The sequence below is a fragment of the Crocodylus siamensis genome, chromosome 11, assembly GCF_052110815.1.
Source record: "Crocodylus siamensis isolate JL-2025a chromosome 11, ASM5211081v1, whole genome shotgun sequence".
NCBI lineage: Eukaryota > Metazoa > Chordata > Crocodylia > Crocodylidae > Crocodylus > Crocodylus siamensis.
This window is the reverse complement of record NC_143405.1, coordinates 51,726,889-51,742,204: the sequence shown is the minus strand read 5'-3', so window position 1 is coordinate 51,742,204 and position 15,316 is coordinate 51,726,889. Positions and strand designations below refer to the sequence as shown.

The following is a 15,316-nucleotide window of genomic DNA, read 5'->3' as shown; positions in this document are numbered from 1 at the left end:
GCAGCTTCAGTTAGATACAGTGTTTTTTACTGCATGTCCTGGACGGTTATAGTATTGCTGCGGGCTACTGAATCACTGCTGCACTCCAGTCAGGCAGGCTCTTGTTGGTTAGGGAACACAGCAACATTAAAGTGCCATACAACAAACTGAGAACAAAACTAGGTTCCCCATAACTAATGTACATTCTAGTGTGTTCTCTGAAAGCCTTGCGTCCTGACAGCTTCCAATCATATGCTTGCAGTCAGAAAATGAGAACACCCTTGCCACCACAACTCCAGAATTATTTGTCAAAGGAATAAATACACTGTTCTTTTGGTGTGTGCATAATAGAGGGCTGGCATAGATTTCCAAGTAGCTACTTTCCATCTTTAATTCCACTATTTTAGCTTACATGAATGCAGTATTTACACGGGCTTTTTAAGCACCATGGGAAAGCTGGAAGAAACATGGCAAAAAGCCATGTGCCATATCAAAGAAACATCATGTTGGTCGTGAAAATATTACTTGGTAAATTTGGGGATGTCACCCAGACTCTACAGGACATCTTCTCAAAAGCCTACATTCATGAAGAGGGACCATATGATCCTTGTCATATATTCACATTCTGATCACTTGTAAATTGCTATTTCTACACATGGAGCATCAGAAGGTTTAGAGCCTCCTCCTGCTCCAAGGGCCCTGACTCACGAGATTCCCCTCGGTAGCCACAAATCAGAAGCGTGGATTCAAAGTGCAATCCAAAGACGTCAACATCCAGAATTCAAGCAACTTACATGCGAGTTTTTTTAAAATTATTTTAAACAATACACCCATCCCCCATGTGACTGGAGTTTACCACTTGCAGATAAATCGGTTACAACATGAAGATCTCTCATCTGCTATTCAGTAGTAGCAATTATTTTTTGGAGTCCCTGAGAATCCAGAAAATCTACACTGCTCCTAGCTACTCACAAACAGTAACACTGCTGCTACCCTATGTAATTACTTTCCTGCCTTTCTGCTACAGACAAGAACTGGCTACCAAACATACCCAGCATCACATCAAACTTAGTTTTCACATCGATTCCTAGCAAGCTGCATGTCTGTATTTCAAGATAATGCTAATCTTCCAAAGAGCAATCAGTGGAGACAGATTAGCATTGTAATACAAGCACAGTACTGCAAAAAAAAGGGAAAGAACTCATTTGGCACATGACAGCCCAACAGCAAGCATCTCATCATGAGATGTTTCATCCTTGATTCTACAGTCAGCAGCTCACTCAGCCAACAGCGTTCTTAGTGTTAGTGCTAGTTAAACCAAATAGTTATTCCAGATTGAGGAAGGCTGGGGGAAAAAAATCCTCAGGAAACCGAGCAGCTCCCAGACTAGGCAGACGAAGAAAACATGTTACCATATATAATACATAACCTCCAACCTAGTGATGAAAAGTAATTAGGACCATTCACTTCCAGGACAGAGCGAGTTTCTCACAGAGTATCTATACAGTGCCCAGCACAAAGACACTTATCCCAACTGCAACCGTTAGGTGCTATTATACTACAAATAAAGAATAGATAGCACATACATCAGGGCCAAAAAAGGTTATCATGTTATACCACACTTGGCACAAAAAAGTGTTTAGAGACAGAATCAAAACTCAGTGACCGTGTATCCTCAGCAGTAGGTGCAATCTTATTCTGGCCCCTTTGTACAGACAGGTTACAACACTCTCTTTAATTACCTGGTCACCTACTATTTTTGCCATAGGATTCCTACTTCGGTCAGTAAATAAAATAAACAGTATTCAATTACAGGTGCAGGAAAAGCCCTGCTCAGTCTGGGTCTGTATCATACTCAATGGAGATAAAATCCTCAGGGAATTTTGCTGCAGGTCTCTAGTGATCATGTGTACACAGCATCTCTTCAAAGTTTGTAACCTGGCTACATTTTGGCATTTCTCTCTCAGGGACAGTCAAAGGCAACTTTCTTACAAAGGCCACCTCTCTGCCAGATTTAAAGTTCTTACTCAATAGCGCTACAAGTTCTTTTTAAATAAAAGATCACCATACTTTTTTAACCAGGGTAACTATGTTTTTCTCTAGCCTCTCTCTCAGGAATAACTGAGCAATATTTTGTTAAAATTAAAAAAAAAAAAGCCTAATGCAGAAGCTTACCAAGGAAAATTTCAGCCCATATGACCAGAGTTTTATCAATTATAAGCCTCTGAAATCATGATCTTATATCAGGAAGTGTTAGACAATTTAATAATAGGTAGTCCTATCAGCCAGCCTGTAACAGAAGCACACAAGCATCTAAACAGCTGCTTTAGCATGAAAAACAGAACTTTCCATGCTCTTAAAGGGTTTGATCACGTTATGGAAAAAATATATAATGTGGTTGCTTGAGACCACAAGGAACAATAATTAATGATCCAGGAGCTCCCTTCCAGTCCTATACTCCACAATGACCCACAGTCAGTCTAAATTATTCATTATCCAACAACGATAGTCTAAGCCATGAGCAACATTCTGCGCTGATCAATAAGTCTAACAGCTATAGTTTTAAACATCAGTTCCAAGGATAGGCTGTCAGTCAGCTCAGCTTTGGGCAGTCTGGAGCTCTGATATGTATTACCTATGCTGAAATTCACAGAGAAAACATGAGTCACAAGCCTCCAATAAACAGGGAGTCAGGAAATAAGTTAATCAGGTCCTAACTGAAGCATTTACATTTCAAATGGAAAACAGAAAGATCCAGCAAGGGGAAGGTGTGTGTTGAGAGCCATTTCTGAATAGTTACATTAGTTAAGTACCTATAAACCACAACATGATTAATTCCACACCGTTACCCATCATTATCACAGAGACATTCCTTTACAAGTAAATCTTTGCAGACTTTTTATGAATGGCACAGCATAAGCTCCAAGGTATTGCCCCAGTTAAATCAGTTCATTTTTTCCATATGTGGCATTTTTAATGCATTAAGTAAACTAAAGTAGAAGAGAAGAAACGTACAAGATATTTCTTCTCCTTGCTAGGATCAATACATCAACTGAAATAGCCTTGTGAGAACATATGGTAACAGATGTCACAAGACAAAGCCTGCATCATTTACATGACATTGTTTTCTATGCAAGGTGAAAACCATTACTATGATTTCATATTAGTATGATGCAGTCACTTAGCTGCTCAAAACATAATCCAGTCAGTGAGCGGATATGACAGTAAGAAGGCATTTTAATTTAGTCCCATGCTGGCTTTTAACAAAAACTCAAGTTTCAGACCTGTTGCTCAGAGTTCACAAAGATCTACCTGGCTGGATTTACTGTTCTAGTTACACTTCCTCAGTTTCTGAAATATATCTGTAAAATTAAATGAAACAAGTCACCCATCTACCTAAGTAAATATTTGTTCCAGCAATCTAGACTGACAGCTATTGGAAAGAAGTAGTTCTTGCAAGGGCTATTGTGGTCACCGTGATTTCTTGTTTGGCTGTGGTACACCATATGACCAACATAATGCACTTTAAGTGCAGCTCGCCAGCTTTGGACATCAACTGTATGTAAAACAAACCACATGCCATTAGAAAAATGGCTAATGTTAGCATCTTTTCAAGCTCCCTAGCAATGAAGCTATGCAACACAGTAGCTGACGTTATCTGGCAAGAGAAATTTTGTTAAACCTTTTGAATTTTCATTTGGAACCAAGACAACACAGACTGATGAAAAGGAAAAAATAAATTTGCCTAACTTACCCGCTCTGCTGCTGTGGTCTCATCACCAGCTACATAACTAGAAGAAGCCACCTCCATCCCAGACAAGTTGGTAGGAGCATCAGTAGTGGATGATGATCTGGGCCGGCCTGAATTACTATCTTGGGCAGACTTCCTGCTGATCTGCGGGCTTCCCTTTGGGGCTTCTGACTTGCCCCGCCTGCTGTGCAGGCTTGTCCCTCTCTTCATCTTAGGCGGTACTCTAATCTGCTGGAGCACTCGGTTCAGAGCTGTGGGGTGGGTGGAGACACCATCAATTTCAGCACAGGTGCTTTGGTTTTCCAGATCCATTTCAGGTTCCAGATCAGCCTGGGCTTGTTGCACATCATGTGGAGACACCGAGGACCTCCTGCGCTGGTGGTGAAAAAGGTGCTTCAAGCCTTGACCAATCACATTAATGTTCTCCAAAGCATTATGGGTAATTTTGGACAACTTTTGTTCTGACTCATGTGCTCTTTTGCCCTCTTGATCTTGCGATTTGCCTCCAGGATCAGGGTCATCACAGATCTGTTCATTGCCAGAAGGCTCCATGAGATGACACCCAACACGTGTCTTTAACAATTCATAAATACTGATGTCCCCTGGCTTTAAACAGTTTGTGTTTGTTTTAAAAATGCCAAGATTGTCAGCCAATTGGATGTGCAATTGCTTCAAGAGCGACTACGCATGCAGCAGTGCCCCGGTGATCTCATGCTTATCTAATTTTAAACAAAAGAGCCATTATTACACATCCATGCAGAAACTAGAGGGTTAAAAAAAAAAATCAATACATGGAACATGCTGTTAAGAAAATAAAAATAAGTATCAGTTTTCCAAGCAACCACGGTATTAGTTGCACGCAGTAGGAAAAGGCTGTGAAGGAGCAACTCTTTTTTTTTTTTTTTTACAAAGGGGAAAAAAGCTCAATATAAGACAAGGAGCTTGGGAAGAAATAAAAAGGTTAAAAACCATTCTCAGAAGAAAGAGGGGCTGGATGCTGTTTTAGAACAGTGCCCAAAACAGGACCTGGAAACTTGAGTCATTGGGCTGCAACAGTTATCATTACTGCAACTGAGGCATAAGAAGTTAATCTTCACTGCAAAATTAACCAGGTTTCCTATCAATGGTCTGAGTTTTTTGGCTTCAAACGTGGTAGCTGGTCTACCTACCTCAAATTACAGTATAACACCTATCATGATCAAATTGGTGATACATGAGAAAACAGAATATGTACAAGCACATTCGTACAAATCTCTGACAGAATCTAGGGAAAGGCTTGTTGCTATTACCATCCATCAATTCCTCTGGCAACTGGATGTGAAAGCCCTGCTTTCCAGGGAGCACAGGGAAGCTACATAGCTGTAATTAGTATAATTTCATCCATGAAAGTCTCTGAGCAAACAAAAATGTATTTCTAAAAGCAGAGTATTGAGTGACAAGACTAAAAGGGCAGAGGCAGCAGCACAGATGTGCATAGTTCAGCCTCTAGAGAACAGAAAGCATGCAGCTTCTTTTCCCTGCTAAGTCCCAACCCCAATCCACAGGCTCTAAGGGGAGCTGCCCACATAAGACCACAGCTGAGAAGTAAGGTAGCAACCCGCTGCAGGAGGACTGCGGCAAGGGGCAGAGGGAAAGAGCCCTTTTTAATATTAAAACAATATTAAAACAAGGCAAGAAAGGGAGGAGTGGGAAGGTTCACGTCTTTGCCATGGTTAATCAGCTCACATGCTCAGAAACTGGAGGTTGTTTTCTTGCAGGGGATTTTGATTGCGCTTCTAAAAATACAGAAATCAGATCACAGAAGTCCGCTTTCAATCTTGGCAGGAGGCAGCTAGAGCTTGAATAACCCATGATCTTATTAGAAATGCAACAGAGGTTTTATTAAAATATTAGGATTTATTAGAATATTCATTTAAAAACCATCGGAGTTTCAAAGATGGAGAAGGTGAGGATCCAAAACTTCCCTCAGTTTCAAGCACTTTGAGCCTAGCACAATGGGTTAGACTGAGGTTCTGAAGTGTTGTTTAAATGGGCAGCACAGGAAAAAAAAAAAAAAAAAATCAATCAAAAGAGCTGCATCAAATATCCCACCCTCCTGGATGCCCTAGTCCATGGAGGCAAGAGGACATGCAGTACTTAATAAGAAAAAAAGTACCTTGCTTGTACAATACTCTACATCTGAGTATTTCATAGCTTGCTGCAAGTATTCAGTTTCAGCACCATATTGGGATAAATTAATATTTCCATTTTATGTGGTAAACTGAGGCACTGAAAGCTTATCCAAATTCATACAGTCATTAACTAGCAGAGTTGGGAATAGAACCTAAGAACCTGGCTTCAAATGTTTTATTTTTAACTGCTAACATGCTCAAATGACCTTCAATGCCTCTACTGCTGGCACCCCCTTTGGACTTTGAGGCTCCAAGGATATTATATATACTGTTTTTATTTTGTTTAATGCACAGTGTGTCCAGAGACAGCCCAGAGCTGGGTCTTCATTCAGTCTGACTTCTGGAAGGAAAAACACAGAACTATAACCTAGTTTCCATTTCATCCAACAGGCAAAATGGTTCAGTGAACAAATCCCATTGGTTAAAACGCAATAGACCTAAACCCTGTTTGGCATACAAAATATGTAACTTGACAGTTGACCCGTAGTGCCTTGTTTATTTTAAGACTTCCCAGAGTATTCAGTTTCCAAAAGTCCTTGTTGAATTTGAGTTTAGAATAAAAATGAAGAATTTATTCTCTAAACAGTACTGTTAACATCTCTAATACATTTCAGAGTTAGTTTACCATGAAGGTTTTTAAATCCAAACCCAATATCCCAGTTGTTGGAGCTGCAGGAATTGGTTGGTGGACATTATCTTTCTGGCTAATCTATCCTTATGTTCTATGTACAAACTAATGGCAAACATGAGTACCATTTCTTATTTGATATGAAATTTATTTGCACAAAACAGTTGTGTTTGTGCAAACAGGTCACACTAAGTATTACCTGTGTTCACTGCACAACTGACATATTAAACTAAATTGACTTGTTTCTCATTTCTTCTTATGATAACTTAAGGGATCCCTTCTTTTCATCAACAAATTAGATCCCTACATTTGTATTTTTTTTTTTTGTTTGATGACTATTTCAGGCCTAAAAGTCCTTTTCAAAATAGATAACCATGCATTTCTGGTGCAAATGTTCTTACTTATTTGTTTAAGAAACAAACAAAAGACCTGCAATCAGAAATGAAGAGGATTGTGAATTAATCAGTGTATTTTATTGGCATGAATATTCAAGGTGCCTTGCTGTATTCACTCAATTCGATCCAAGCTTAAAGCAAAGATCAACATTATCTAAAGTAAGCCTTGTTTTTCATATATGACAACTTTTACTTTGTCCCGTTCAATGGAAAAACAAAAATCAGGCACTGAACTCTTCAAGATACGGCTCAGATGTTTTTAAATTCCAGTTACTCTGAGGAAAAAAGGCAAGATATTAAGCTACAAAATGAATGACTCAACATACCCTGTCAGACTTGAGTGAGCATTTTATGGTACTGTCTAAAATTACATCCTAAAACACTTTCAAATATTCCTTCAACTGGGCAGTTATTTCTTAGCAGTTTTGGGAAGTGAAGCTGTTCAATCTGAGAAGATGGCAGAAACAAATGTCAGGGTGCATATAAAAGGCAAAATAAAAAAGGCAGTACTTGCCTCCATCACTTGTCCTTAAGCATGGCTGTCTGGCAGTGCTCCCTCCACTGAACAGAAGCTGCAAGAGAAATTGGACATGAGGTCTATCTTGGAGAGAAGAGATAAGTATATGGAATGAGCTGCCATTTAACTGCACCAGAAACAGGTTGGACTACTTGAAACTGTTTGAAAAAGGTGAATATTTACCAGTTTAACAGAGGCTGAACCTAAAAAGTCTCACAGGATTAATTGTGACGCTCATGTGAAGGACTGTTCTTTCAGGGTTTATGGTTCTCAGTAAGTGCTGAAGGCACAGCCAGGTTTCATACTGGACTCTGCAAGAACAGACTGGTCTGCACCAATTTTATTTGCCCTTTTATGTATTTATTCACATGTTTTCAACATAGGTTAACCAGCTTTGCTCTGTGCTTATTTTGGGCTCACCGCAGAATGGGCAACACATTGAAATAAGACCACCTTTCAGCTCATTTATCAATGAAGCCTGTGTAAGTGCCTCAATAACCTTGACTGAACTTCTGTTTAGTCAAGTCTAAATCTTTGCCAGGAATCACAGCAGATACTGCCATGTCCACCACAGCAACTACACCCACCACCACTTTTCCTATGGCAACAGCATAAAAGATAAAAGACCATCTTATAACAAGGTCTTATTTACACAGAAACATTTTTGATAGAGGCTGGAACTACAGCTCTAAAATGGAATGATTTTAGACCAGGGTTGTCAAGTGGGGGTACGCGTACCTCTGGGGGTACTTGGACCAGTCCTAGGGGGTACGTGTGGGAGGGTGGGGATGGAGCACGGCCACCTCCCAGGAGCAGGGTCGAGGTGGGTTGAGGGCAGCAACGCCTCTCTGAGGGGTGGGCAAGCTTGCACGTGGCAAATGCCGCTGCTACACACCAGCCTAGTGACCTTCCCCACCCTGGCCCTGCTTCTGAGAGGCGGTGGTGCTCCATCCTCATCTCCCTGCTCCGGGATGTCCAGCTGCATGCCACCCCTCCTACCCCCGCTTGGCATCAGGCTGAAACCCACCATTACAGTATTGCTTTGTTCATTTTTTTTTTTTTTTTTTTTTTTTTTTAAAGAAAGAACAGTATATTTCAAGGGCATCTTGTTCATCTGTTTACCATTACATGCGATAAGGAATGACAAGCTGATGTAAGGATGTTTGCTAAAGAAATACCATTAAAGACAACCGCATGGCTCAGAGAATTGGTAATGAGACACTGCTTTCTGGCCAGAATTTGGAGAGCTCTCATTCCACTTAGACATATACACGGACTGACCAGGTTTTCAAAGTAGTAGGAGTTTCACAAACTCCTTCTGAGACCAACGCTGTAATGCTCTGAAGGGGGTTGCCAGAGTGAAAAAATTCTATGGCTCATTTAATCCTTGGGCACAGCAGGATGTAGTTAGCTGTGTTAGTCTGAAGTCAGGCAGAAAGGAGGGGAGATCTGCACCTTACAAACTGAATAAATCAGACATGCACAGCATAAGCTTTTCTAAGTAGCAGCTTACTTCATCAAGTCCTATGAAAGAACTGTGAAGGCAGTTTGATGAAGTAAGTTGCTGCTAACAAATTTATGCTTTGCATCTCTAATTTAGTTAGTCTATAAGGTATAATTTGTTTGGCCTCTGGCATCTCTAGTGAGACTACCAAAGAGATGTTGTTTGTGACAGATTTTAATTTTTTGGTATATGGATACTTATCCATTAGGAACTCAACTAAAACTATAAAAATTCATTCACTGAGGTCACCAAAAAGCTTTACAATTATGAAGACTATCCATCCACCTCTCCAAGCTCCTTTACACTACTGATCTGGAGATGAACAATGTAAGTGGCGGGATGCTGACCTGGCCATCTCACGGTTTAAATGGAGAATGAATTCTTTTGAAGATCTTGTGATTTATTTCATTACTTCAAATCCAGGCCAAATCAGTAGGTTTTTGGTGATCCTTTAAAACTGAGTTTGGCATCTCTCAGGATCATAATGGACAAAGTTCTGCATACCAGAAACCACAACCAGACTCTTTTTCAGAAAGAAACCTGAGGAACAATTGGGTTTCATTATCTACTCACTTGTAGAGGCAGCACTGCCCTTCCTTTGTCTTGGCATTATGGTGGCATTTACACCATTGCTGCCCATTCCCTGGCACAGGATTTTAATCACCACCCTGCACTATACCCTAAGCCAGTCTCTCTCAACCCATGGGTTGCGACTCCAAAGTGGGTCACCAGAATATATAAAAGGGTCATGAACAAAACTTTAAACATGGGAAACCATGGCTTTTCCTTTGTAGGCTGGCAGAGTTATAGCCTGCAAGGGGCTGCCTGGAGACCACCCCCCTCAGCTCTCCCCATCCTACACACTGGGGGGCTGGGGCCTGGGGGCAGCAGATCAGGAGTGGCCACAGATGTTTACAGATGGGACCTGGTACATAAAATGTTGAGAGCCACTGCTCTAGGCAATGCAATGAAAGGAAAACAAGACAAAAACAAAGCAAGCTGCAGGAACACTAATTTCTCAGTTGAAGACAGCTAAAACAGTGCTTGTTGTAGAAATGGTAGTCTTGACTATTTTATTACCCTTCAGCTTCACATTCCCAACAAGACTATTAAGATAACAAACAATAATCAGAACAATTGATGAGGAATGAATATGAAAAAGGAAGTAGTGGAAATATGAAAAATTCAAGAATGAAGGGAGCCAGGGAAAGATGAGTGAAAGTGCCTTGACTTAAAAACAATTACACTGTCATATAAGCCATGTAAGAGTGGCAAATAAAACCCAGTGGGTGACATATTATTAATATATGTTCTTGCCATTAGACTTCTCAGTTACAGGCTGTCTATGCATTGAATGCTTTGCTTTCACAACGTGGAAAATTTGCACCTTGATGGATAACCAAGACAATGAAGGACCAGAAAGAACTGCCAGGGAAGCAGAGAGACAAAGCATCAACACTGTAGCTCTCAGTGAAACCAGAGGATCCAATGAGGGCCAGCTGAGGGAAGAGGGCAGAGACTACACCTTCTCAAAGGGGAAACCAGCCCAAGACAGATGCATTTACAGTATCGGGTTCACCATCAAGAACTGCCTCATCAGCAGGGATCCTGGTTTTCTTGGATAAAAAAAATCCCTAATTTTCAGATAAAAAAAGTAACCCAAAATCCACATTCTTTTGTGATGAAAATGAAACACCATTATAGATACAGTTATATAGATATAGTGGTGTTTCATTTTGATCACGGAAAAATGTGGATTTTGGCTTACTTCTGGGGAACTCTGGAAGGCACTTAAAAATAGCTGTCCATACGGTCTGTGCTGAATCCATTGATTATATACCACCCATTGACACCAAGCCTGGTTTGATGAGAGTGACACCAAGATCCAAGCCCTCCTTGACCAGAAGAGAAGGGCTTATTGTGTTTGGCAAGATGATACCTCACCTCAGCAAAAGATGCATCAGCTCCTCAAAGCTAAAGCTCAAAGGAGGATCCAGGAAATGAAAAAAGTGGTAGTAATATAAAGCCACCTATGTTGACAAACATGACATACATAGCTCTTTCCAGGAAAAAAAGCCACCTACAGCTCCACTTCTAAAGTTCCTACTTTCTTGTGATCACAGGATGGCTTGATGCTCCTAAAAAACAATAAATTTATCCAAGCTAGAAGGAAAGAGCACGTTGAGGCACTCCTGACTAAGTCGACTGTGATGGATACCACCACCAGTCCATGACCCAACCCCCTGAAAGAACATCCCTCACCAAACCTCCTGTCCTAGAAGAAGTCTGGCATGTCTCCAAGAAACCAAGAACAAGATTTCTGAACTGGATGACACATTTGCTGAACTGTAGAAGGCCAGTGGTAAGGAACTGGTTCTGACACTTTCCAGATTTGGAACAAAAAGATTTCTGGGGATCATACCTATGTTCTACCATAGGTATTTCCCAAGCTTCTGGGCTTTGCTGGTTGCTCCCACTCCCTCCCCAACTTTTTCTGATGCATGCGTTGGGGTGTTTTCAAGCCCACAGGCATTGGGTGCTGGCTAGAGCCAAGGCTGGGGATTTTGACTAGGGTGTGTCAATGCTCCTCTTGGGACCAAAGCTAGAGGGTTCCTGACTAGAGTCTTGCCCCTCTGCTCAGAGTCAGACTGGATGCCACATTTGAGGTCGGGAAGGAATTTTGCCCCATTGTCAGACTGGTATGGACTGTGGGGGTTCTTGCTTTCCTCTGTAGCAGAGAGCATGGCCCTCTACCAGGGATCGCTTATGCATATGCTGACAACTTTTCATAGAAGACACCGGACTGCTGTAGTGCCCCTGCTTTACCTGTGGCAGGTTAGGGTGCTAGGTCTACGTTGCATCAGGGTTGAGGGTAGTCTTACTTAGAGTTTAGATTACGGTTTGGATGGGATGGTCCTGCCTCAGGCAGGGGATTAGACTAGATGACCTAAGGAGGTCCCTTCCAGCCCTACTTTTCTATGATTCTATAACCTCAGGAATGCCAACTTCATAACTATCTTCAAGAAACGAGATAAGTCTGTGTATGGGACCTATCAAGGTATTGCCCTCCTTTCCACATCAGGAAAATCCTCACCTGCATCCTCCTGAGCCATCTTCTACCATGTGCTGAGGAAGTCCTGCCAGAACCTCAGTGTGGTTTCAGACCATCCCATAAGGCAACTGAAATGATCTTTGTTGTCCTCCAGATACAAGAAAAGTGTCAGGAACGCCATCAGAACCTGTATATGGCCTTCACTGGTTTACTAGGGTCTTTGATTCCATCAGTCATGAAGCTTTGTGGAACGTACTGGCTAGATTTGGATGTCCTGAAAAGTACATCAAGATCCCAAGGCTTTTCCATGATTAGATGACTGACATACTTTGTAGCAGATTGGAGACCAATCCATTTGTCATCTGAACTGGGGTAAAGCAAGAATAAGTCCTTGCCTCAACTGTTCTCCTTTTTTTTTTTTTTTTTTTTTTGACAGTCCTGTTGGTTCTCATTAAGGACTGCCTTTGTTCTGGAATTGACACCAACTACCAAATGGATGAAAGGCTCTTCAAATCAGGGACGTTACCACTCGAAGATGAAAGTACTCAAAAACAACCATCCTTAACCATGAATACAATAACAACTGTGCCATCCTTGCACACACACTGAGGAAAACCTCCAGGCTGTGTTGGATCTCTCTGAAGAAGCCTACCAAAACTGTGGGTCTCTCTCTCAACACCAAGACCACCAAAGTGCTCTGTCAGCTTGCTCTGGGGTCATGAATGTGACCCCTCCTCCCCAAATTACCATTGAGAGAAAGACCCTGGAAGTAGCTGAACACTTCCCTTACCTCAATAGTCATCCCTCTCAGAAAGTGAACATCGATGATGAGATCCAGCACAGGATTTGGTGTGCAAGTGCCTCTTTTGGCAAATTGCTTCAGCATATCTTTATTCATTGTGATCTCCAGAAAGACACCAAGATCCAAGTCTACAATGTAGTAATCAAACCCAGATGTGGGGGTCTCAAGAGCCTGGAAAGGCATCACCAACAGTGACTCCTGAAAATCCTCCACATCAAATGGGAAGATTACCACACAGACACCAGCATTGTTGGTGAAGCCAGTGTTACCAGCACTGAGTCAGTGATCCTCAAGCACCAACTTCACTGCACTGGACAGTGTGTGGATGCCCAATTGTCAACTCCAAAAAGTAAGTGCTCTATTCCCAGCTTAGTAATGGCTTGAGATCTCACAGTAGCTAGAGGAAACACTACAAGGATATTTTGAAGGCATACCTTTAAGAAAACAGATGCTGACATCAAGGGTTGGGAAGAGCTGGTTGCCAACCAACCCCAAATGACACTGCAACCTCAACCAAGAGGTAACCTAGTTCAAGGTAAAAACTTCTTGCCCTCAATGCAGAGAAGAGAGTAGAGGAAGGAAGAGGACAGGAATCCCAGTCTGCAGCCTACTCTTCTCTGTGGAAAGACCTGTAATTTCTGCAGATGGATCTGAGCTCAAAGACTGGACTCTTAAGTCACTTCAAGGCCCATCAATGGGCTGGTCATTCTCGAATCAAGGGACTGCCAATGACAAATGCTTTGCCTACTGCACTATGAATTTCTTCACAGAAAAATTCATTGAGTACTTAAATTTAAAAAAGAGGAACATTAGTATGTACATCTAAAACTACTATTGTTATTTTCTCTAAATCTCAGCTTGAAAGTTTGAACAGCAAAAAATTAGTTGTTCTTTTATATTCAGTCTTTTTTGTTTAATCAGCCAATTTATGCAACTCTGCAGATTTGATGCTCATAAAAATGGAGTACCTGCTAAGTACAATCAGCATTCATTACAACCTGCTGTATTTCTGCTATTGTAATATAGGATCCTTCTTAAATATTTTTATGTACTACTTTACCTCAAATTGTTTTTCTGATTTTGAAGTTTATACCTCTTATTACTATTTTGTTTTCAAAAAGTGTCATTCCATGGTATCTAGGAAAGAAATTTCTGCCTATTACCTCTTAATGCTACAGGACTTGGTGAGTGCAGACTCTTAGGGTCTAACTTAATGCCCAATCTTTCCACTGCACATTGTACTTTCAAGAGATTAATTTAGAGATTCAAGAAAGTGACAGTTACTTGCATTTACCTTTTCTTGAAGCAGGCCTTTAACTGGCGAGTATGAAGTCTTTTTCTTATTTTCCATTAAATTCAGCAGAAATTGTTTCTGTTTTCCTGACTTGTCAAGGATTGATCTAATAAAAAAGCCTCAGCTTCCTTGTAGGTAGTTTCATGAAGAATAGTTGAAACTCCAGCCTACTTTTCTTGTTTTACACAAATGGAGATGTTCTATCAGCAAAAAGACTATGGACAGGGGCATTGCAAAGGCAAATTTCTCTTCCTGCACAATCATTACTGGTGATATTTTTTTTCCAAACATCAAATACTACTGCAGGGTCAACAAGTTACTATATTTTCCAATGTGCAAGACGCATGTGCATTTAAGATGCATCTCTGAAAAGCAATAAAATTGTGGGAAAATTTTTTTTAGCATAAATTTGATTAAAACTGTCAGCTTTTATTACAATGATTTCCATTATTTTTTGTTGGACAGAATTAGTGTGAGACCTCTTAATTTTAGACCTCCCTTTTCAGTAATAAGAAGTATGATATACATTGGTAAACATAGTACACTACATTTCCTAATGTTTTTACTCACTTCTTTTGTAAAAATGTCTGGTATCACGCCAATTTCAGAAGCATGCCAGATTTCTAAGGTCTCAATGAATAAAATATGACTTTGAAGAAACCAACTTTCTTGGTCTACCAAACTTTGGTTCAGTTGCATTAGACTGCTGTATTCAAAACAAAGTTTTACCCCAATATATTTCTGTTCTCTCATTGATGCAGACATTTGAAGTAAAATATAAATTGATGATATTTAATCAAAAAGCAACTCAAACTATTGGGCTATTTGAAACCTGGGATCATTTTCTGAACAAAAACAGTATTACGCTACAATGGGGGGCGGGGAGACAGAGAAAGAGAGATTTTTATTTTCAATTGGAAAAAAATACAAGCTAATTGTCTGCATTAAACGTGGAACATATATTATATGTGGTTTAAATCATTTGCTATTGATAGGATTCTCAACTCTGTAATACTGAAGCTTAATTAGCCAAAACTATTGCTGTTTCTGTTTTCAATGTGTTTTATACTCTCAATGGCTCTGTTTATAGAAAAAAAAAAATCAACAAATTCAAAACTCTATTAGAAAATGTTAAACGTTATGATTATTTGCATGGCTTTATAGAGTTGGAAGAGAATACAGAACACCGCACACGGTAGCTACATGGGTAGCATACATAGTTG

The 15,316-nt window shown here is 40.5% G+C and overlaps 1 protein-coding gene across 6 annotated transcripts in view; it reads right to left on the bottom strand.

The window, feature by feature from the left end:
* Window positions 1–15,316, bottom strand: part of TMCC1 (transmembrane and coiled-coil domain family 1) — a 169,566-nt gene that overhangs the window by 128,098 nt on the left and 26,152 nt on the right. For 4 of the 6 annotated variants that reach the window (XM_090021572.1, XM_090021571.1, XM_090021573.1 and 1 more), the window contains 2 exons: window positions 7,439–7,496; window positions 3,734–4,449 (listed from right to left, as the gene is read on the bottom strand). In XM_090021572.1, the coding sequence (XP_089877698.1) occupies window positions 3,734–4,282 (549 nt within the window). In that variant the 5' untranslated portion in view covers window positions 4,283–4,449; window positions 7,439–7,496. The remainder of the gene's footprint in view (window positions 1–3,733; window positions 4,450–7,438; window positions 7,497–15,316) is intronic. The other 2 variants (XM_090021575.1, XM_090021576.1) reach the window with 2 other exon arrangements.